Source organism: Phoca vitulina, unplaced genomic scaffold, assembly GCF_004348235.1.
Source record: "Phoca vitulina isolate PV1807 unplaced genomic scaffold, GSC_HSeal_1.0 scaffold10, whole genome shotgun sequence".
NCBI lineage: Eukaryota > Metazoa > Chordata > Mammalia > Carnivora > Phocidae > Phoca > Phoca vitulina.
This window is the reverse complement of record NW_022589713.1, coordinates 12,976,569-13,000,210: the sequence shown is the minus strand read 5'-3', so window position 1 is coordinate 13,000,210 and position 23,642 is coordinate 12,976,569. Positions and strand designations below refer to the sequence as shown.

Below are 23,642 nucleotides of genomic sequence, written 5' to 3'. Positions count from 1 at the left end.
GATAACATTATGTATTTCACATAAATACAGATACAACTCAAAGCAATAAATATCAACCACTAATCATAATGCTTGTTTTGAACAATAGTTATTTCTCATTTCCCGTATCTGGAAATAAAGATGCATGTTGAGCACAGTTTTCAGATTGGCATCTAATTCTTACTTTAATAAATATTTAAGGGGCGCCTGGGTGGCTCAGTCGTTGGGTGTCTGCCTTCGGCTTGGGTCATGATCCCAGCGTCCTGGGATCGAGTCCCGCATTGGGCTCCCTGCCCCGCGGGGAGGCCTGCTTCTCCCTCTCCCACTCCCCCTGCTTGTGTTCCCTCTCTCACTGTCTCTCTCTCTCTGTGTCAAATAAATAAATAAATAAAATCTTAAAAAAAAAAAGAAAAGAAATAAATATTTAAAATACTCCTGACCCTTTGAGGCTGACATCCTACTGTATGATTTTTGATGATATTGCATATGACACTCTTAAATGTATTGCATATAGTAAGGTCTTACAGTAATGACTCTTAGCCAGCAAAGTAGCTGGCTTATTCTCTGGCTCATCTGTATTTGCCAGGTGATTCTAAGTGTTAAAGTAGACTGCACCTAGAATTTAAGGACTCTCCCTGTTGTTGTTTGGCAGAGGAGCTCAGCCTGCCGTGGGCCCTTTGAAAATCTCATTTGGGGATAACATACAGCTTCCTTTCTCAAGTTACTCAAGAGTGCTGTTAAATGATTTTATCACCTTCTATGTTTAGAAAACAGGGACTTGGTGTTTTATAATCCTTAGGGTTTATTTGAATTCTATTATGTTAACTTTAAAAATGTTATTCAGTAAGTTGGGAGGACATGGTGTCAATTATGTGTTTTTTAAAGATTTCAGAGATACTCCAGTCTTCAGTGGTTCCTATTTCAATGAGAAATAGTTCCTACAACTATGTCCTTCAACAATGGCCTGAGAGGTAGTTTGTGAACTGGCCCTCAGTACCTCTCTTACTTCATCTCCTGCTTCCTCTGCCTCTAACTTATTCAGCTTCAGCCACTATTTCTTGCTGTTCCTCAAACACACTGCTGCTCTTCCCAACTTAGACCCTTTTTTTTTTCTTGTATTATTCTTTCCTCAGATAACCTCATAGCTAACTGCCTTGCCTCCTCTAAATCTCAATCATTCATGCCTATCATGTCCACCCTATTTAAAAATGAAATCCACCCATCTACCTCCTTTTACCTGCTCTATTTTTCATCATAGCACTTACCACCTTTTTACACACTCTATAATTTTTAATGTATTCTTGTCTTTATTTATTGTCCATCTTTACTGTTAGAATCTAAGCGTGTAGATGAATGTCTGGGACATATTAGGTTCTCAGTAAATATTTATTAAAATATTTTTAATGCTGGGAATGTATTGTAATAGTTACTTCTTCCCGACCTCTGAGAATTATGAAACCTACTGCAGACAGAGGTTATTCCTTTGATCTAAATTCACTTCTCTGCAAATGTAGGCTTCAGTATATGGCTAAGATTCCATGCTTAAAATAGATAAAAGGCTTTTCCTGATTATAAAAGAGATTCTCAGAATCTACGAAGAGTTGAGATTCTGGGGCTTCCATGGCAAGAAAGCTTACTGGCATTGCTGTGAGGAAATGGTAGGACCTCAGGGCAATGATTCCCCAAAGATTAGCATGTCCCCATCATAGGACAGAAGAGGCAAAGCAAAAGAGGTAGAGCCAGGTGGGCCTGAAGAAATCTTACAGAGACACTAGAGTATATCCCAGATTGAAGAAAACACAAGGGACTGAACAGGGATTGGGGATTAGGGAATTAAGTTTAATTTCCAACCTGCCAAACAAAATGAGAATTCTGAGACAAAATTAAGTTAATCTAAATAATGCAGTGGTTTGGGTTTGGTTTTTGTTTGTTGGGTGTTTGTTTTTGTTTTCTGGGGGTTTTTTTTGGCACTAGTTTTGTGGGCTGAGATCTATACATCCTAGTTGAAGGCTAAAAATCTATTCCAAGAGTAGTAAATAGGAAGCTAAATGATAGCACAAGGATACCTCGACACTGATGATTGGTATATTTTCCATTTCTTCTCATGGTTTCTAGTCATTCTTTTTTGGCCGGAGTCTGTGCATCTTCTGTGCGTGTGTGTGTGTGTGTGTGTGTGCATGCGCGCGTGTGCGTGTGTTTTAATGCTCTTCATGTCAGTCTGTGCCTGTAATGCTATTTGTTATCTGGCAAACTCCTTAACCTATGGACTACAGATTCTATTTCCATAGCTCAAGTCAAGTGCTTCACTTATTTTCTCACAGCAGTTTGATTACATTGAAATCATTTACTTCCCTAACTCCTTAACTGTAATCATCTTTTTCTTTTTTTGTAATCATCTTTATGGTAATAATTGTGCTTTTGTTATTTGCTTCCATGATGCTTGGAACATAGATACTTGGTGATGTTACTGGATCCTTCAGTTGTAAGTACGTTGAGATGTACTATTCTTTAAAATAAGCATTAACACATTTTTAAGTAGACAATCAAATAGAAGAGAAGTAGCTTGCTAAGGTGATATGGTGGCAGTCTGCATTCTAGTCAACGTACATCTGCATTCTAAACCCAGGCACCTTCTTCTCTACCAAGCTGCTCTTTGACATATGAGATGTCTTAACAATATGATTCCTAGGTTACAAGGAGTTTTTATTTAAAAAAACTGGAGAAGCCTACAGGCTGCTTACTGCCAGCACAGCCTCTTTCAACCTCAGATTTTTTTAGTACTGTTTTCAATCTCCCAAACTGGCATGCGTTGTGTTCATGTATGTGTAGATCTCTATCAAAGGGGACTTATAAAAATTCCCAGGGAAATATTCTGATCACAAGGCAGCACTGGCCCAGAGTGGAAGGATACGATGATAGCACAGTCTCAACTACTTACCTAACCATTGAGCAGGGGTCAGAGGTTGTAGACCTGGAGCCTTCCACATGGTGGGGGCGGGGGAAGGTGTAGGGGGAGAGAACCAGTTCCTCAAATGAAATGAGGTGTCATTATTAGAAGAAGGAGTAAAAGATGTTGGACAGATTAAAACAACGTAATACATTCCCCTAGATATCAAAATGTAATATCCCAAAATACTTCTAGAGATCCCAGGAGCAAGACATATTAAATAAGTTTAATTTAGAATTTCTTTCACGGTAATCTGCCTTTGGAATAAATTGAACTGCTTCCAATCAAGAGAAAGATTTAAAAGGATTATCTTACTCATTGTTTCTCAAATCCTGTCTTTATATGGAAGCTTAGGGGGAACTGGAATGACTCCCAGTGAGAACAACTCTTATGGAGTTATTCTACTTTTAAATCCAAAAAATTACCTTGGAAATAGACCTGAATAGAATACTGTAGTCCTCCAGTGGAACACCCTTAGCAGGGTAATTATAACGCCTCCTGAGGCTACCAGGAACCAAATTCATTGAAGTAGTTACTTGAGCATCTAGTTCTTCTCTAATTCTTTCTAATGGAAAACAATTGGTTAGCTGAGCAGCTATAATGCACCTTTCCCAATATACCAGTTTTCATTTTTAAAGCCAATCTTTCCCATTTGAAACCATGTCTGAAGGTAATTGCTTTAAACAATGATATGCCCTTCTTAGGTCAATATCCCTTAGTGATCTGTGTTTGCTAATGTAGTTCAAGGGATTTCAAAGGTATTTAAGTTACTGTGAGAAAAGTAAATGGGATTTCTCATCTGCTCCCTTTATTTCACTACAGAAATGAACATGGCAGACTCAATGCATTATTTGCTAAAAGGCTATTTTCTAATTTGAAATAAATGGATGCTAGCTGGTGGCAAAAAGACCAGTGAAAAGGTTACTTTGAAATCGCTGCAGGAAGTGATGAACATTGATAACAGGGTGTGGATCCAGTAGAAATGGAAAGGAAGATGCAGTCTAATCATTTATAAAAGCAATATGGATGTTTCTACAAAATCTTATAATGAAAAAGACATATCATTAACACATATACTGATATGAAAAAAAGTGATTGAAGAACTGCTGAGATTCCAAAGTGGAGGGTATTTAAAAAGAAAATATGAATAGCTATAAAATGCAATGCTAGAGAGAATACTCACCTTATCAGTGAATATCACGTAACAGAGTTCTTCATTGATAAACATAAATGGATGACCAAGATCAACCAGAGAGGAGAAAAACAACAACACAAAAAACATGGACTCAAATGGACAAATGGACAAACTGAACATAGAAATCAGAATATCAGTCAAATGATCAATCAACCATGAGAGTAAAATAAACTTAATTTGGACATGCACAAGCTCAGACATTTTACCACTTACAGGCCTTTTCTGTATATTTATTTAGGAGGTATTACAGCTGTTGTAAAGAGTCCAAGGCATCCAAGAAATAGCCTAACATAGAAGAACAACAGTCAGGGTAATTCTAAGATGAAAAGCAATTGGTGTAAATTAAAATTGAAATTCTTTGCACAGGGACGCCTGGGTGGCTCACTCAGTTAAGCATCTGACTCTTGATTTTGACTCAGGTCCTGATCTCAGGGTCGTGGGATTGAGCCCTGTGTCAGATTCCACGCTGGGCATGGAGCCTGCTTAAGATTCTCTCTCCCTCTCCCTCTGCCCCTCCTCTTCCCCCACTCAAGTGCACTCTCTCTCCAAAAGAAAAAAGAAAGAAATTCTTTGGACTTTCAGAAAATGCCTCTTAAAAATGGGTTCTTGGGGCATCTGGGTGGCTCAGTCAATTAAGCATCTGCCTTCGGCTCAGGTCATGATCCCAGGGTCCTGGGATTGAGTCCCACATTGGGCTCCTTGCTCAGCAGGGAGCTTTCTTCTCCCTCTCCTCCCTGCTCATGCTCTCTCTCTCTCGCTATCTCTGTCTCTATTTCTGTCTCTCTCAAATAAATAAAATCTTTTTAAAAATGTGTTCTTTATAACAAGTACACGATTAAGTAGCTAGAGGGCCTTAGGCATAAAGTGAAGATCTCTATTAAGAGAGTATACAATAAAACACATAAGCAAGCAAACGTATTAATAAAGAATATGTAAAATAAATAAATCCAATATACTTCCTCCCTGTCTTTCCCTTCTTTTAGAAGTCAACATACTCTCTAAAAATATTTGAGCAAAGAAATAGACATTTATGTGTGCTATATACAAATATAAGGGTCATAATAGAGTAAGAAATAAAAATAAATATGAATTTATATTTTTAGCAAAGATTTAGAAGTATAGAAGGAAAGGATGGAACTATAATAAGTGTCAACAATGGAAGGTTAGATCACATTTAATATTGAAGATTAACAAATAGGTGTACACAGGTAACATTTATACGTATTGAGGTAATTATCTCAAGTCCTAAAAACAGACTATTGAAAGTGTCTCTGGGTGGAAGGTAGTAAACTTTCATTTTCACATTATATCCTTTAGTACTGACTGGATTTTATGATCCAGCATGTGCACTTATCTTATAGAGAAAGCAAATTAAAAATAGCAAAATGAAGTTATATCCATAAAGCGTCATTGAGAAAATGATTACTAAACTCAAAAGAAGATTAGAACATGATTGCTTTTTACTATTGCTCATGTTTATTACCACCAGGGCTACTGGCCTAATACTTGCACATTCTCACCAAATGTCATCACCCATTGTTTGTGCTAACGTATGAAGCAACTGTTCTTCCCTTTCGACAGCTTTTCTTGTACGAGTCTGGTCAAGTTCCTGGCCACTATCTCTTTAGAAGCAGTAATGATCTGTGTGAAGAAAGCAGTGACCTCCAGGTGACAGATTTCTTTATATTTCTTATTGCGTTAAAACATTCACAGTAAGGAAGATATGCCTATTCTGGTGAACCTAAAAATCAATGTTGCCATACTATAGATTTCTTTATAATAAATACATTAGGTATGATGCTTAGAAGGACCAGACAGAAGCTTGCATTAGTATTTGGGGAGAAGTTTCCCCACCACTCATTCCATCCTGTAGGACACACTTTTTTTCTCTGTGAAGAAGGCTAGGACTTGGTTAAATCAGCCAACTTCTCCTTTTCCCAGGAGATAAAAGGAAGAGGGAATAAATTGCAGCTGGACTGTTTCTACATCAAAGAGACTATGGGGAGAATTCTTAAGGAATTTTGTTATGATTATCTTTGCTTGGGAAAAGGGAAATAAGACTCATGACAAAGCTGAAAAATTTATTTGTAAAGCACACTCTTCAGAGTGAAAGATGTAGAAGAAATTTTATATATATAAATACACACACGCACTTATTTCAGAGCTCTATACTTGCCTTCAGAAAACAGTTGAATTAACAATAACAACACAAATGTCCCTGACTGTGATGAAATTGACTTAGAAATGATAAAAGCAATTAGGAATGCTGATGTAAATAAGAATCATAAGGAGATGGATTCTTGTGCACTGACTGCCATTAGTGGTGTGTGAGGTCACCTTGAGTGAGGTCCATTGTATGAATAAAGCCTTGGTAACAGGCTGGAACTGTTGCTGTGCACTTTCTATATATCTAAGCAATGCTAACTCCAGACCCAATCTGTGGGTTTCTCCCCTGAAACCGAAGTAGCTCTGCAGTGGTTAAGCCAGGTTTCAAGGAAGTTACTACCTATCCTCATTCATCTTAAGCGAACACACTTGGACTGTTAAAGTGTATGGTGTCTTGGGTTCCAGGATGGTTTTTGTTTTGGGGTTTTGCTTTTTTGTTTGTTTGTTTTTGTTTTTGGTAAGGGAGGTGTGGGGTCAGTAGAGTGGTGATCCCTATTTTCTATAAAACAGTTCACCATTTTGCTCTTTCATTCCACTCCTGGTAGTGATTTGTTTCAACAACTTGAGTGTAATGAGTACTCAATTTGATCATGCCAAAAGTACTCACTAAGGGGTTTCAGGATAGGTGGCTATTCCTCTTGCTATCCGAGGTGCCATTCAAACCCAAGGTGGGAAGTCAGATTCTGGAAGCAGCAAAAAGAGGATTGCCATGTATGATGTTGGTTAACCAGGTGCTGATCTTACTGAATAAATCAGAGGTATTCCAAAGGGAGTAAATAAAGGTGAAGGATTTTGAAACCTTAGGAATTCACATGAGGCTAATTTCAACTTCCTATGTATCTTACCTTTAAGGAAGTTGAGGCTGTCCAGCAGCCATCAACTACTATGTACAATCAACACATGCTTGAACAATAACATTATGTATTGGTTACTTACTAAGCCAGAAGGTTTTAGCAAATAATCTCTATATTTAATCACCTTAGAAGGTAGATATTATTTGATATATAAGATGCAGAAACTGAAGCTCCGCAAATTATAGGTACATGCTACATACAGGTGACACAGCTCCTAGGTAACTAATCTAAGATTCAAGCTAGGATATCTGACCCTAAAGCCCTTTCTCTTCTCACTATACTGTTCTGGATATCAGATAATATGTGTTTTAACAATGGTGTTTGCATATGATGCCTTCTTCCTCCCCCTGAACTTGTTGTATTAGCAACCAGTCTGGTCCACGGAAAGTTAGGGTGTGGAGTGCCTGGGAGTCATCGCGTGTTGAGCTTTTTTTTTTTTTTTTTTTAAAGATTTTATTTATTTATTTGAGAGAGAGAGCATGAGGGGGGGAGGGTCAGAGGGAGAAGCAGACTCCCCGCCAAGCAGGGAGCCTGATGTGGGACTCGATCCCGGGACTCCAGGATCATGACCTGAGCCGAAGGCAGTCGCTTAACCAACTGAGCCACCCAGGCGCCCGCGTGTTGAGCTTTAAATGCAAGCATTCCCTGAATGATGGCTCCAGAGGACATCTGACATCCCTGCTCTCCTACTTCCTTTGCTTATATTAAGAAGCAAGTCAGTGGGGGTGAAGATGTTGAACTTTAACAAATCTAATTGATACAGCCAGTGCTAAGTTCAATTTATGTTAAAAAAGTTCAAATACTATTTTAAAGAATACAAACCCAAGTATATCGTATGTGTATTGTGTTCTTACAGTTGAAATATTTTTTGTTATGTTTGTCATTTAAAAGAATTAAAACCTCATCTTGACAGATGTATGTTAATAAAGCTCTCCTGCACCTGACCTTTTTAATAAGGTATTTATTAACCAGTTTCTACAGATAACATTTAAAAGTCAAGGTGCATTGCTTCTCTGCCCCCTCCCCTCTCCCCCCAAGTGCTGCTCTGGCTGCACCGAGCTCACTCAGAGTTCCAGGCTCCTGCTAGGCTGGCACCACTGTCCAGCCGCAGTCATAATCATCTCCTCATTAGGCATGATGAGATGTTCTCCGACATCCTCAAGATCCGGGAGATCATGGACAGGCTGTGCCTGGAGGTGGAGGGGAAGATGATCAGTAAGACAGAGGGTAACATTGTTGACTCACTTATTGGTGGAGATGTCCCCACTGAAGGCCCCAAGGGTGAAGGTACCAAAAGCACAATAATCACTAGCATTGATCTTGTCATGAACCATCATTTGCACTTCCCGCAAATGATGGAAACCAGCTTCACAGAGGAAGCCTACAAGAAGTACATCAAAGATTATATGAAATCAATCAAAGGTAGACGTGAAGAACGGAGGCCAGAAAGAGTAAAACTTCTTATGACAGGGGCTACAGAACAAATAAGCACATCCTTGCTAATTTCAAAAACTACCAGTTCATTATTGGTGAAAACATGAATCCAGATGGCATGGTTGCTCCGCTGGACTGTCACGAGGATGTTGAGACCCCATATATGGTTTTCTTTAAAGATGGTTTAGAAATGGAAAAATGTTAACAAATTCGCCTACTACATTGGTTGTATCACCTGTTATCATAATTGGCTACTGTGCTTTACCCACACAACACCAGGACTTAGACAAATGGGACTGATGTCATCTTGAGCTTTTCATTTATTTTGACCTTGATCTATTTGGAGTACAGGTGTTTTTTTTTTTAAGAAAAAAACATGTCATGTTATTGTCTAAAATAAAATGTATTTAAACTAATGAGAGGGCGCCTGGGTGGCTCAGTCGTTAAGCGTCTGCCTTTGGCTCAGGTCATGGTCCCAGGGTCCGGGGATTGAGCCCCTCATCGGGCTCCCTGCTCAGCAGGAAGCCTGCTTCTCCCACTCCCACACTCTCTGCTTGTGTTCCCTCTCTCGCTGTGTCTCTCTCTGTCAAATAAATAAATAAAATCTTTAAAAAAAAAAAAACTAATGAGAGAATGCCTTGTAGCTTAATACATAGGCAAATCCCTATCGTGTAGTGTGCTAGAGAAGCTAGAGCCTGGTTGTAGACTAGTGCTAAAAAGCATAAGATGGCCTGCAGCTTGCTTTTACAGTGAAAACTACTTCTGGGACTGGAATATAAAAAATAAGAACCAAGAGTCTTAACTCTGAGGTCAAGTAAAAGGAAAGACCATGCTTAGATCCGGGCCAACATTTGAAGTAGGTTCCTAACACATTTCATCACCTACAAACGGGAGTAATTAACTCTGGAAGAGATTACCAAAAGAATACAGTTGGAAAGAAAAAAAAAGTTGAGGCACATTATGTAGTAAGCCCTATTTCATAAAGGAATTTGACTAGGGAAATGGATTGTCTACACAGAGTCCTAACAATTGAAATACTAAAGCATCCATTATTTGGAGAGATAATAATTGACTCAAACATTTTCTAGCAAAAGCTATTGTATATTCAAAAGTCACTCATTTTTATTTCATCGTTATTCAAAAGTCACTCATTTTATTTCATCATTATTTATTAAAATTATAAAATATAATTTTAGTAAAGGCTAATTTATGTAGAACCAATTTCAACAAAATATGATTGTTAGTATGCATAAATTTGACTTTGAATATACTTATACTTCCATTTTTATTGTATGTGGAGACAACACTGTTAAAATAATGAAACACCAAAATCATTTATGGAAAAAGTCCCAATTGCTCCATGAAAACAAGTTAGTTCTATATTGAATGAATGAATGAATGAATGAATGAATAATAAATAATCATCCAAAATAAAAAGTTTAAATCTTAGCAGTTTATAGTTTTGTTTTTTTTAAAAGATTTTATTTATTTATTTGACAAAGAGAGACACAGTGAGAGAGGGAACACAAGCAGGGACAGTGGGAGAGAGAGAAGCAGGCTTCCCACCGAGCAGGGAGCCCGATGTAGGACTTGATCCCAGGACCCTGGGATCATGACCTGAGCCGAAGGCAGATGCTTAACTACCGAGCCACCGAGGCGCCCTTATAGTTTTTTTTTTTTAACATCTAAGAAACCTGATGAGAATGACAGGTTTAATATTTATAATCGTATTTTAGTTTTAAAAGACCGCCACCATATTTAAATAGCTACACCATTTGCCAATGAGCAATATAAAAATGTCACATTCTTCTAGTATCTGTGGAAGTTCACATAGTACCTTCTAATATGTAGTGTTAAAGCTACAACCATATAATTTCATGGTGATTTATTTCTAAAAATGTATTTTATCATCTAAATCCTCATTCAGTGATGATTATGAGAAACTGGGATACTATATAAAAGGCCCTCAGGTCATTCCATATTGGAAGTCTATAGGTAATTGCCAATAATAAAAATTGTTATTTGTGCAAATTATGTGAGTTAAGTTGTCAAAGAGATTTGTGAATTCTTACTAAAGAAATCACTATTCTTAAATGATTTTAAGTGTAAGTGACTTCTATTTTTATGAGGTATTAGCTCAGAAAATCAAACTGCCATTTAATTTGGCTCTGGTGAGCCTATTGTCTTCATTTCATGTCCTTCTTGGGATACATTTTTCTCTGAAATTTTGAAGATTTATTCATGAACTCCCATTAGCATTAATAGGGGTTGTATAACTCTATCCCCTACACAGCCAGTGGTAAATGAAATCCCTTTGGCATAATTTTCAGGCATTTAAATGAGTCTTGGGCTTTATAAAATACAATTATGGTGCAATGTTACTAATGTAAATACCGAGAAGGTGTGGGAGAGAGAATAAAGGTGCCCTTTATAATGACACATGAGAGGACCCACTTCCTCAAATTGAAAGACACAATTTCGAGAACTTGTCACATTATCCATCTGATCATCACTGGTTTGGGGAATAGTGATGTCTCTCATGGAATTAATAGATATTAAATCCAAAATCTGACTTAACCATCAGATCACATAGCTTTTTTTCTTTTCTTTTTAATACTGGAAACAATGGCAAAAATTTTTATTGCTGGTACTTAACTTTTTAATGTGCAGGTATAGGATTTATTTCTTACCTTGCTTGCAAAAGACTGTAATTAGTTACAGATTTGTTTAATTTGAGTAGCCTCTGTGTTAGAAGAGTTAAAGGAATTTCCAGTGAGAAGGTCACAGATAACAATAAGGCATCTGGGAGCAGGGCACATGCAATTCATAGTGCTAAAATATGTCAAGCTCTTAAGATACCAAGGCAGGGAACTCTTCTCTGTACTCAAACATCTACTAGTGGCCTAATATAAGGTAAAATTGTGTTTCTGCCTTGTAAATAAGTGCAGTGCATATTACGAATATAATACAGATATTTCAGGAAATCACACCTTTTACAAATTTTACCCCTATCTCATGTCACTGTTCCTTTAATTCCACTATTAGTAATTTGTCTCTGTATCTCCAAGGAATTTTAAAAGTATCTTCTGGAGCTCTTTATTAAAATGAGCCAGAAGAAACCTACTGGTTACTTACAAGTCAGGAAGGAGTAACATGTTATAACAGTTTAGTGAGACTTCCACCCAGCAAGCCAACCGAGAATCTGTATTTGTTTGCATGGAACAAGTTGCAAACTGGGAGAAATGAGACCACAGAGTCACAGGAATGGGGAAGGTACTAGAAGGGGTAGAAGGAACATCTCTGATCACTGCTTCGCACTGACTTTGAAACTGGTTCTGCTCTCGGTAGTGGCTGAAGTTTACAGCTACAACTAAATCTCATTGGTTCAGTTCAGTGATTACTTTATAGTACTGGGCTGTGAGGGATGGGTTTTGGATTCAGACAGACCTAGAGTAGTGTCCTTTATCTTCACATAAATAAATGAAGCCTTCTGAACCTCATTTTCCTAATCTAATCATTGCTGATAGTTATTGACATTGAAGAAGACAATGAATGAGGTGGCGACTAGTTTTTGATCTTTGGCAGGTAGTAACGTTCCCTTTGTGTCAAGGCAAGAGGGTCTCTGGAACTGGTAGCCACCATTATCAGCAGTGAGATCTTGCTCTTGTATTATAATTACAGATTCAAGAGGAAAGGTAGTCTTAATCTGGACACGTGCTATGTTTGGACATTTGTTACTTAAACTCCGTTTCATCTCATGAATAATTTTAAATGATTTTATATACATTTTGTTATTTAATGAAAAACCTCAGTTGTTACGGCATCCTTCCCATATGTCCTGCCCTACCCTGTGGTGGTTATCACTGTGCTTCTTTACCCAGAGCACTGTCCGAGATCACGATATTTTGGAATGCAGTTTAAGTCACAGACATCAGTAGAAGTATGCTGGAACAGGCCCAGAGTGGTATGAGAAGTGTGCATAAAATGCCACACAATGATACCATGTAACTTGGTTTCAGATCAGGTAAGCTTAATTACATTTCAAATGGAAAAGGCTGAATTTCTGTTACAGTTATGGTCTCATGTTTATTTTCTCCACTCTGCTCTTCTGAAACCCATGATGTTTGGGGAAAGGTAATCCGTCAGCTTTTAAAAGATGAACTGGAGAGCGGAGATATCTGTTTCAGCAAATAGGTATTGAATTCTTATTATTTTTCAGAACAAATACAAGGTCTTTGTGTACATTTAATCAGAACAAGTGATGTTTAAGTTGTTTTTAGAGTCCATTGATTCTAAGAAACACTCTCTGGGTCACACAGGTAACATGGGGAAGAACAAAGATATGGTCAAAGTACCATTAGGCTGTTCTCTGGAAATATGTTGATCTCTGCTGAGTCCACTTACAGACGAGAACGAAAGCACATACACACACACACACACACACACACACACACACACACACACACATTTACTAACCAACACATGGGAAATTTGGTCTCTCAGGATTTGATTATTAGGGCCGGCACAATTTTACCAGTAACATGACCCACACCATTCAAGGAAAACACTCCCTCTCTAGGATACATCCTCAAACAAAAGGTAACTTCCTTCTAATACCATGAAGGTTTGCAGGGTGTGCTGCTCCTTCCTCAGAGACAGACTGAAAGGATTTGAGCAGCATAAGTGTTTATAAAAGAAAAGTCAAATTATCTTGTCAAATCCTTTAATTTCAGTAATATGATTGCAAGGGATTCTCCCATTTATTTTCTTTTAACTCTTTATGTTCCAGTTTGTGGTTATGAAAGTCCTCATGAATTACTGTGATATTTCAACAGTTGCATATGTTGGCTGGAGAAACATTCCAATATTAAACAAGTCAAATCACTCTTAAATTCGTGTATATGTAATTCTAAACCGGGGCTGAGCACACTATGGCCCACAGGCAACATCTGGCCTTTTGTCTATGCCTGGAAGTAGTTTCTTTCGGTAACACAGCCATTCTCATTAATTCATGTACCATCCATGTGATTTCACGTTACAGTGACAGAGCTGAGTAGTTGTAACAGAGCTATATGGCCCTAAACCTAAAATATTTACGGCATGTTTTTTTTGTAGAAAAAGTTTGGCTGCCCCTGAATATACATAAAGGGTATCTCTGATTCTTATATTCATCAATTAATGTTACATACAATTAATGTTAGAATCACAGTTTAATCTTTCTGAAAAATTATATTTAGTCTTAATTACATGAAATTAAACTTCAGATAATTTTACATAACTTTTTATTTTCTTCACTTACAATTTCTACATTGCCTATGAAAATGAATAGAAATTTTGAATATTTTGGAAGAAAATATTTTAAACATTAAGAATAATTTTGATTTTTAAAAATTCTTAAATTGACTATATTAATTTTTGATTAAAATACATTCAGATTTTTACCCTTTGAATTATGTTTAATCCTTTAAATCACTGAGAATGAGTATAAGTACAGTTAGAGAGAAATAAAAAATATACAACTAAAGCTCAGAAAAAAAAGTAAAAGGTGAAAAGAAAAACAGAAATTTTGACATTATGATGATGTATTTTATCAAGATCGAAGGTAGAGCATAATTATTAAGGAGTTTGTTGGCTTAATTGGTAACTTTGTTTATTTAAGCCTCTAGTATGTGGGCCTCCACCTGTGCTCTTGTCCAATAAATGCCCTATAAATGTCTGCAAGGAGCCTGATCAGTCTCACGCTGAACAGGAATTAGCTGCTTTGGGGTATCTGGATCTGAATAAATTTCATCAGCTTATCTGTCTACTAAGGAGTGAACCAAACCTAATCTTGGCAGGCTTGTTGATCAAAAGGCAGAGAATCTCTCAGCTTCTCATTGACAGTCATACTTGACATTTGGAGCTATCGTCAAAGATATGATTGGTCCTAACACTTCATAGTTTCCTTGTTTTTCCATAATTATGCACCTGCTATTTGGGTAAAGGCACTGCTATTTTTGGTAACTAGGATTTACACAGCCTTTCTGACTGAAGTGTGAACTTGTGATTGAAAAGTCATGTTTTCTAAGAAAATATACAATACTCTAAAACATTTAAATTAATGTATCTCATTTCTTAGGTATGCTCTAAAAAACACATGCAACAATTTTTCTCCAGTAAATGAAATTAAACTTCCATCTGTCTATTCATTTCAGCCTTAGGAGGAAATGACTGGACTCGGTTTAACCAAATATAGATGGTGAAATTAAAATACAGACCACAGTTATTTGAAAAGTTCACTCAGTTGAGGGAGGGGCACATTGGAAAGCACATCAACAAGATAGGCAGTCATGCTTCAGAAGCGAGACAGAGGTAAGAGAGACCCTTGTGATTTCTGGTATGAAGGGATACGCCTTATGTAGATGACAGTGTGAACCAAGAAAAAGCAAAGAGCTTGGAAATTGCCACAGCTCACCTTCAAGACTGGACCTGCAGGGGAACTTCTTCATTACAACCCAGAGTGGGGCAGTCGTGTTTATTTACTTAACAATTAATGTTTCTTCCCAGCAACCCTGGTTACAACTAATTTGAAATAAACCTTAAAGTGTATGCTTTCAACAAGGACATTAAAGTGTATGCTTTCAACAAGGACACTTTAGCACTATGTGTGCATACACTCTGACGTACTTTGAACAACTCCATTAAACTATAAGCTTTTCTTAAAGACTTTCTGGAATCCTCTCCCTTGGACAATTTATCTGCTTCTACCTCTAGCTGGGCTCTGAAGCTTTGTACTGATTTAACTCACTCAAAACACACAGCCCTTTCACTTTAGGTGTACGTTACCTCCTTGTCTAAGTGAGTGCTTCCTGACTGTCTCAAGTGCTCGTAAAGGCTATTTGTCTCCTCAGCACAAGGTATACTATGAGTCTAACTCTTAAACTAAAACATGGGTTATTTCCCTGCTTGTTTCTGATTTTTTTTTTTTTTTGTCCAAACACAATAAACACCAAAGAACTTCCATCTGTTTATTTCTACTTTCTGCTTGACATCTCTGAGGCTCAAAAATATTTAAAATGAGGGGCGCCTGGGTGGCTCAGTTGCTTAAGCATCTGCCTTCGGCTCAGGTCATGATCTTGGGGTCCTGAGATCGAGCCCTGCCTCGGGCTTTCTATTCAGCAGGGAGACTGCTTCTCCCTCTCCCTCTGCCTGCTGCTCAACCTGCTTGTGCTCTCTTTCTCTCCCTGTCAAATAAATAAATACAATCTTTAAAAAAATTTTTTAAATGAATTTGGCAATCCCTTCTTATTTCACTCCTGATCTCAATATTTAATGAGTCTGTTTACTAGTTTCTACATTCACTTTAAGTCAGTAAACTTTCATTGTTCAATGTAAGCTCCATTTTGCCCCCTTCTTTTCATCTCTGTTGTCTTGAACCTGTTTAGCCAAAGTTAGCATCATCTTCATCTTACAGGACTGCAGTTGCCTCCTGACTGGTTGCTGGCTTCTAATTTTGCTCGCATTCAGCCTATTTTCCCTATGGCAACCAGATTGTTTTTGACTTTTTTTTTTTTTAAGGAATGTGTATATATATATATATATATATATATATATATATATATATATAAAATGTTCATTTTCTCGTGTTGTTATTCACTCATTTTCTTTTAATTCTCTCTCTTTGACCTTCAGTGTCTTTCTGTCACCTTTCAGTGAGACCCTTCAACACTGAGGTAGACTGGGCCTCACTGCCTCAGATCCTGCATCTTCTCTAACTTAATCTCAGACATTCTTCCCTTTTGGAATTATGCTCCAGCAGAACTGGCTTTCCTAAGGCATTTATTCCTGACTCACGCAGCACAAACATAGACTAGCCTAATTCTCCCAGTCTAAAGTGGATTCTCCCTTGCCCCATTTTGTTTCTCTCACCCCGTTCTTTTTCTTTATAGCACTTACTATAATTTTCAGTGATATATTTTGTGTTTGCTAATTTGCTTATGGCCTTTCTTCTCTATTTAATTCTAAGCTCCAAGAGGGCAGAGACCTCATATTGTTTGATACCATAGTTTTTGCTACAGCTTACTTTGTACAGTGTCTGACCCATTGTAGGCCCATGATAAATAGTGAATGCAAAATTGATAAATTGATTGAAAGAATTAATCATAAACTATTTGTGGGAAAACAGATAAGAAAACCTTTAATACTGCCTTGAAGGAAGATTTTTCTCCCCAGGGAAAGAGCTTAAAATACAGTTAATATTCATCAGATAGATAAGGGTTAGAGAATATTAACATTCTCGTGTCTGTGATGTTCAACGTATCTAAAGAAGAATGAAAATGTACGTGTGTTAGAAGTTCAGAGAGACAAAATAATAATCACAGTTATATGTGGAGAGGTTTGTTGGAACTGAGTTTTATGGTGTTAAAGTATTTGAATTTTGCCTATAGGGGAATAAGAGTTTTTAAGTAGCAGACTGATATGGTCATATCTATGTGTGTGTTTGAGGGGAGCAGGGGATTATTTTGAACAGGCAAGTGAACCGAAGTAGAGGGGAGTATTTAGCAGGACACTCAAGTAGTTTAAAAAGAGACCATGAGAGGGTCTGTCAAAGAGCAGCATTAAGTGGAATTGACATCACAATAATGTAGGAGGAAATAATGAATCAACAGATTTCTAAGTTGAATATATCCGAAGCAGTTGAATGTTTATAAACTGTTTATAAACACACACACACACACACACACACACACACACACACACACACACATCTTCCTCAATTTACAACAGGGTAATGTCCTGATAAACCCATTGTAAGTTTGAAAATATTGTAAGCCAAAAATGCATTTAGTACACCTCACCTACTGAACATCATAACTTATTCTAGCCTACCTTCAACATGCTCAGAACACTTCCATAAACCTACAGTTGGGAAAAATCATCTAACACAAAGCCTATCTTATAATAAAGTATTGAATATCTCAGGTAATGTATTGAACACTGTACTGAAAGTGAGAAACAGAGCAGTTGTAAGTGTATCGATTGTTCACCCTCACGGTCACAAGCCTGACCGGGAGCTGTGGCTTTGCTGCCATTGCCCAGCGTCACAAGACAGTACAAATCATACCACCTGTCAGGAGCCTGGGGAAAAATAAAAATTGAAAATTCAAAGTATGGTTTCTACTAAGTTCATATGACTTTCAAACCATTATAAAGTTGAAAATCATAAGTTGAACCGTCTTAAGTTGGGACCATCTGTATAAATTCATATTTTTCTGACATATTGATATGTGTGATAATTAAGCAATATAGTTCTATGCATACTTAAAACACTGTCTCCAACTGATATTTCAGTAGCTGAGTTTCATCATTCAATCTCTCTCCTGTTATTTCCACCTGAGCCCAGAGGCCCTGTGCCTGCTATGCTGTGGACACCAGTGGGATGGATGAGGACACTGATCTCTCAAAGAAATATTGACATACAGTAGCAACAAAATCATTGCCTCTTGGGAGAATAAATGAATGAATGATAATACTAGACACACTTTCATCCCTACCATGTAAAATACCTATGATACAGCTGGTTAAGTCAGCTAGTTAACAGTGGGGATAAATACACTAAGCAAAGGATCAAGTCATTTTAAATTTACAGTGAATCAGCCACAGCCAAAATTTTGGTGTCCAGTTGAATAACCTAATATTAAACAAAACAAATTATTTATTTTTCCAAAGAAAATAAGAAGACAAGGAGGAAATATATAACAAATCTGATGTTACTCAGCAGAAAAAGTCAATCGATCAGTGTTTACATATAGTTTAAATTTTGAAGTTTGCACAAACTCATTAATAACTCCATCCAGAATATTGAATGGCTCGTGAGCAATGCTAAAAAGAATTATACACATTTCATAAAAGCAATCTCAGTTTGTTTTCTGAGAACATATCTTCGTGGATTACAAACATTGGGGGAATTTGACAGGCCTTACTGTTCCATTCCATGCCTCACTCCCCCTTCGAAGCTGTTACTACTGAGACTATTTTATAGCCTTGAACTGCTAAGAATTGATTAAACTACATTAATGAGGCACCTTACTTTACAGTGATGGAAAGAAAAAAAAAAAGTCTTTAAGGATTTCCAGATAGTGAGCTTAAATTAGCCTTAATCTTTGACAAGCAATGATTTATATATTTTCTTAAATATATTTGCAGTCCTAGAAAGGTGCGTGTTGGTTTGTTATGTTTTGAGAAAATAGGCTTTTTATCAATTTGATTCAACCAGCAGAATGCACATAAATTGGAGAAAGTAGAGACTTGGAGTAATGATGCATTACACTTAGGCTACTACAAAATTATCCTGAACATTCAGATTTATTACATAGGAGGGGTTACTATATCTTGTTACGGTATTATCCAAGACAACCAAACCTCCTAATAAATTTCTGAACTGTTTCAAATCCAGAAAACAGACCATACAATCTAGAATTTTATATTCTAATACTTGAAGAGGTTCACTCTAGAAAGGAAGCATTTTGTTTTTAAAATATGCCTTACCTACCAGATTATGCAGATATGAATTAGTTTTGAAAACTTTGCCAGCTCTTAAGCACATATAATAAACTAAAAATAGAAGTAAGTCAGTCTTGAAAGCTGACATGCCTATGAGCAAAAAAATTCTGCAGTGGTTTTGCAATATGTTCAGCAGCTAAAATGAAAATGGCACGTATGCCCCATGCATTCTGAAAACATAGTAACTTACAGCATCTCTTTAGTGTTGATTGAGCTGATGACAGAATGGCCACAACTATGCAGGTGTTCTTTAGTCCACAATGGCATTGACAAAGGGAAAAAATGTTCATCACTGGGGCTGAGGTGTCCTCACATTCCCAGATGCATACATTGGAGATATCAGACTTCACTCTTAGACTATGAAATTGTATTGTTAATTTTATTTTTGGGGGGCATGGGATTGCACAAAATCTTAGTTACTGAAAAAATAGAAGTAAATCCTTAAGGAAACTTATGAGCAATAATCCCTTTAATGTATCTTTCATGAAATTAGAGATAATAATTTATGTGACAAAAAATATAAGAAATGCAAATCCAGTCTAGGTTTTGCTTGCAATTTGTAAATGCCGTTTACAAAATCTCTTTGAAATGCTATTTTGCATCTCTCATGTATTACCCAGCCCAAAGTTCTATTTGAAAATGACATTATGGCATAGTTGTTGAAGGGTGGAATAGTGTATTTTCCATGTTATAATCCTCAAAGATTTGAGATTTATCTAATGAATTCATATGTGAACATTTCTGTCAATTCTACAACACTACACAAATGTAAGAAATTACCACAATGTTCCCCCTGACTTCCTTTACATAGGCGTTATAAAAATCAGTGGGTTCAATATCACTCAATCATAGGCGTGCATTTTAATATCTGTTGGGGTATGTGTTTATAGTTGTTGTTCAGGAGATTACTTTTTCCCACTCCTCATGTGTACTTGTGGATGGCCTTCCCCCCCAAAAATACAGCTAGTTTTCTGTTCTACTCCTTCCCATGCCACCGTATGAGGAGAAGTGAGTGGTCTCCAGTTCTTAATTGGATGGATCTATTCTACTAATGTGCTTTAAGCACTAGGGATGTACTCAGGTGAACTATCCAAGGTCTAGACTTAGTAGGATAGAATGGGGAAACCAAGAGGGTTTAGGAGCTCTTTGATCACACCCCTTAGCCACATTCTACAACTTAGGTTTTATTCATGATAATGGTGATACATTGATGTCTACATTTCTGTTACCTGTGTTTCTCAATTTAGTGCAGACTGGGACAAGAGGAATATAATTTACTTGAAGAGTAAGACCGATCATAATAAGCAACAGATCTCCACAACGAAATTACTTCAAAGTGCTTCTCTACTATCCGATTCATTTAATTTTCCCCAAAGTAGATTCAGCACAATGGAGATCTTCCTACAGAGTTGTGTATGTGTGCACATACACATAAAACTTGCTGCTATTGTTTCTTCCATTTCCTCTAGTCCTAAATCATAATAAAATGGATAAATTATAAATATACCATCAATACAGGTAATGACTGTGGTCTTGCTTCTAGTTGGTGCTTGCTTCCTGACTCCATTTCTTTTTTTCCATTTTGTAAAAAAAAACAAAAAACAAAAAACCTATCAAGAAGGACAAGTGCCAAGAAGGACAAAGTGCATTTGAATAACTTCTTTATTTCACTCTACTTTGAAAATATGATTGAATAATTTGGCTTACCTTTGAAAGATGTTCTTAAAAACTCTTAAGCCCACTCGAAACTCTAAACTTCATCATCACCATGGGCACTGACACCAGGAGTTCTTAATAATAAAAACTGCTTTATCTATAAGCTTGTCTCCCATTACCAGGGGTCAAACTCCTTTGATTCTATTTTAGAGTTTGGTATAGTCATAAAATAGTTTCTTTACAAATGAGTACAAAGAGGAGATATAATAAATTGTGCATGTTTGGTTAATTATTTGGACTTGACATTTAGTATTGGCAAACAGTGAATTTGTAATTAACTGGTTTTCTCTTAATCTCCCTTACATTCCCTTTGTTTAAGATACATTTTTAATGTTTTACATTAGAATAACTCTTTGTACTTTTCAAAGGACTTCTAAACACATTTTTTTCATTTGATTATCAGAGAGTGGAATATTCTCTTCATTTTATATCAATGCACACAGAGATAAGAAGAAATTAAGGGAATCACTCGACAGTCCATGACTACACCAGGACAAATGTTAAGAAATCTCTCCTAGCCTATTTCATGGAATGGGACTTGCCTCAGAGCATCCCGGGACTATTGGCTAAATTAGCCTTAAGCATAAAAATGTAAGCACTTTGTTGAATGTTTTGAGTATTGGTCTGATTTTGAGCAAGGGTAATTGATTAGTTGGGGTAAAGTGGAGAGTGAAACAGCTGAGCACATCTGGTGTCAACTGATAAGAACCACAACCACACACTCAATTTCCCTCCTAGAAAAGGAGGAACTGCCCTCTACTTGACAGCTCCCTAATGCGCTCCTGCCACTTCCACCTAATGTCACCGTGGGGAGCCCCTGATGGAAAGTCTCTATCCACTGACAGAAGAAAGAAGGTGGATTTGTGATTTAAGGAGACTTTAGGATGCTGAAATAAGCTCTATTCCTCTTTTCCTCCATTAGTGTTCACTGACTACTTACTGTCTGTGAACTGTGGAGTGGGCACCCTGCCTTAAGAAACTCTCTTTGCAGCTTCTGGGAAAAAGGCATCAAATAAAATAAACTTGTGTTTAACACAAAAGCCTATATGTAGGTGTACTTTTTTTTTCTTTAGGCATGTTCATACATGTACATATATACTTAAGGAAGAGATAAGTCTGAGGAGCAAACATTATTGGCTTCATTTCAAAAGGGAAACAAAAAATGCTCAGATGACTAAAATACTCTTTAAGATGAAGGCATCATCTAACAGGTACGAAGATGATAATCTAGACCATACTTTGAAACTTTAATGTGCAGAGGAATCAGTGAGGGATCTTGTTAAAATGCAGATTCTGAATCAGGACATCTGAGATGGGTCTTGTAAGTCTGTCTTTCTAATGAGTTCCCATGTGATGATAATTCTTCTGGTGTTCAGACTGCACTTTTGAGTAGCAAGGGTGTAAATTACAGACTGATAGAATGGAAAAAAAACAAAACAAAAACAAATCTTTGATTCCCCACAGTTTACTTGCAAGTAAATTTTGCTTTCCCATTTTGGATTTGCTTTCTTGTTTTCTTCTGGAAGTCTTAAAAAAAATTAATATCCCTGAGGCCACACTTACCAGGTTTTTCTTTTTTCCTGCTTGAACACAATATAAAAAATTTAAAAAATCATATATATATATATATATATGTGATGTTTAAGTTGACATATTTATCCAGTTACTGGTTTATAAATTATTAACATTGTACTAAGCATTTATTTCTTGGGCTGTGAAGTAAAATTTTATGTTTTGTAAATGCAGTTGCATCCATAATTTCCTTAGTTCCATAATTAGCCATTAAATCTCAGTGTCCCCAGCTGGGAAATGGGGATATATATTTATGGTAAGTGGGGACAATATGTTCCCATGTTTAGCCATCCATATATATGTCTCAATCACTGTGTAAAAGGCAAAGGCCACCTGTCTCATGGCCAGGAAAGAAGTGGATAGGAAGACAGTCTGTCCCCCTCACGAGACTGGAGCAGATTTCCTACACACTTTTCATGTTCTAAATTCAATTGAAAAACACTTGTATGAGGACTCTGGTTAGAAGCATTTCCCTTCAGCTCTGTGATACTGTTCATTAAAGTTTTGCCTACTCAGAACACTTCATTCATTCATTCATTTGGCAAATGCATTTGAAGTGCACATTCACTAGGAGACACAAAGATGGAAAGAAAACTCTAACCTCACATTGCAAGTGTGCATGCAGTTATATGAGATGAACTGAGATAATGTCTCTAGTAGATTATTCATGATATGCAGCAGGAATCCACAAAAAAGGGACAAATTCATGACATCTTAAGGAAGATGCAGCATTAAAACTGGTGCTTGAAGACTGAGCTTAAAGGAATGAATTTTCCAGGCAGGCCAGCTAAGGTTGGGGGAGGAGAGTAGGAGACAGAAGGAGAACATCCCAAGCACAGGAGGTGGCGTATTCAAAAGGCAGGGCTGCTATATTAGAGAATGGGACTTATTTAGGGAGTCTGCATGTCGTTCAGAAATGACGGAGGGTGATGTGTGAGGGGAGAGTGGTGAGAGGTGAGGTTAGGTATGTAGGCAGTACCACAATATGAAAAATCTTCCATCTTAAAAAAAAAGTTTAGATCTTGTCTTTAAATCGAAGGGAGCCATTTAAAATTTCAGCATCTATAATATCACAGTCTTATATTAAAAGGAATTGCATATAATGTCTCTTCTCTGCAAAACTAAATATATGAATAAATTTTTTGCAACATACATGAGTTTTTCACACTGATTGGCTTAACATTACAAATTAAAAGATTCCCAGTTTCCACCCATCATTCCTTCTACCTACCTTCTA

The 23,642-nt window shown here is 37.0% G+C and overlaps 1 protein-coding gene across 1 annotated transcript in view; it reads left to right on the top strand.

Annotated features, from left to right (window-relative positions):
- LOC116635222 (translationally-controlled tumor protein-like) overlaps positions 1–8,780 on the top strand; it is a 31,832-nt gene extending 23,052 nt beyond the window's left edge. The window contains 4 exon segments of the mRNA XM_032409160.1: positions 5,703–5,789; positions 6,115–6,167; positions 8,265–8,623; positions 8,626–8,780. Coding sequence (XP_032265051.1) covers positions 5,703–5,789; positions 6,115–6,167; positions 8,265–8,623; positions 8,626–8,780 — 654 coding nt within the window.
- The last annotated feature ends 14,862 nt before the right edge of the window (positions 8,781–23,642 follow it).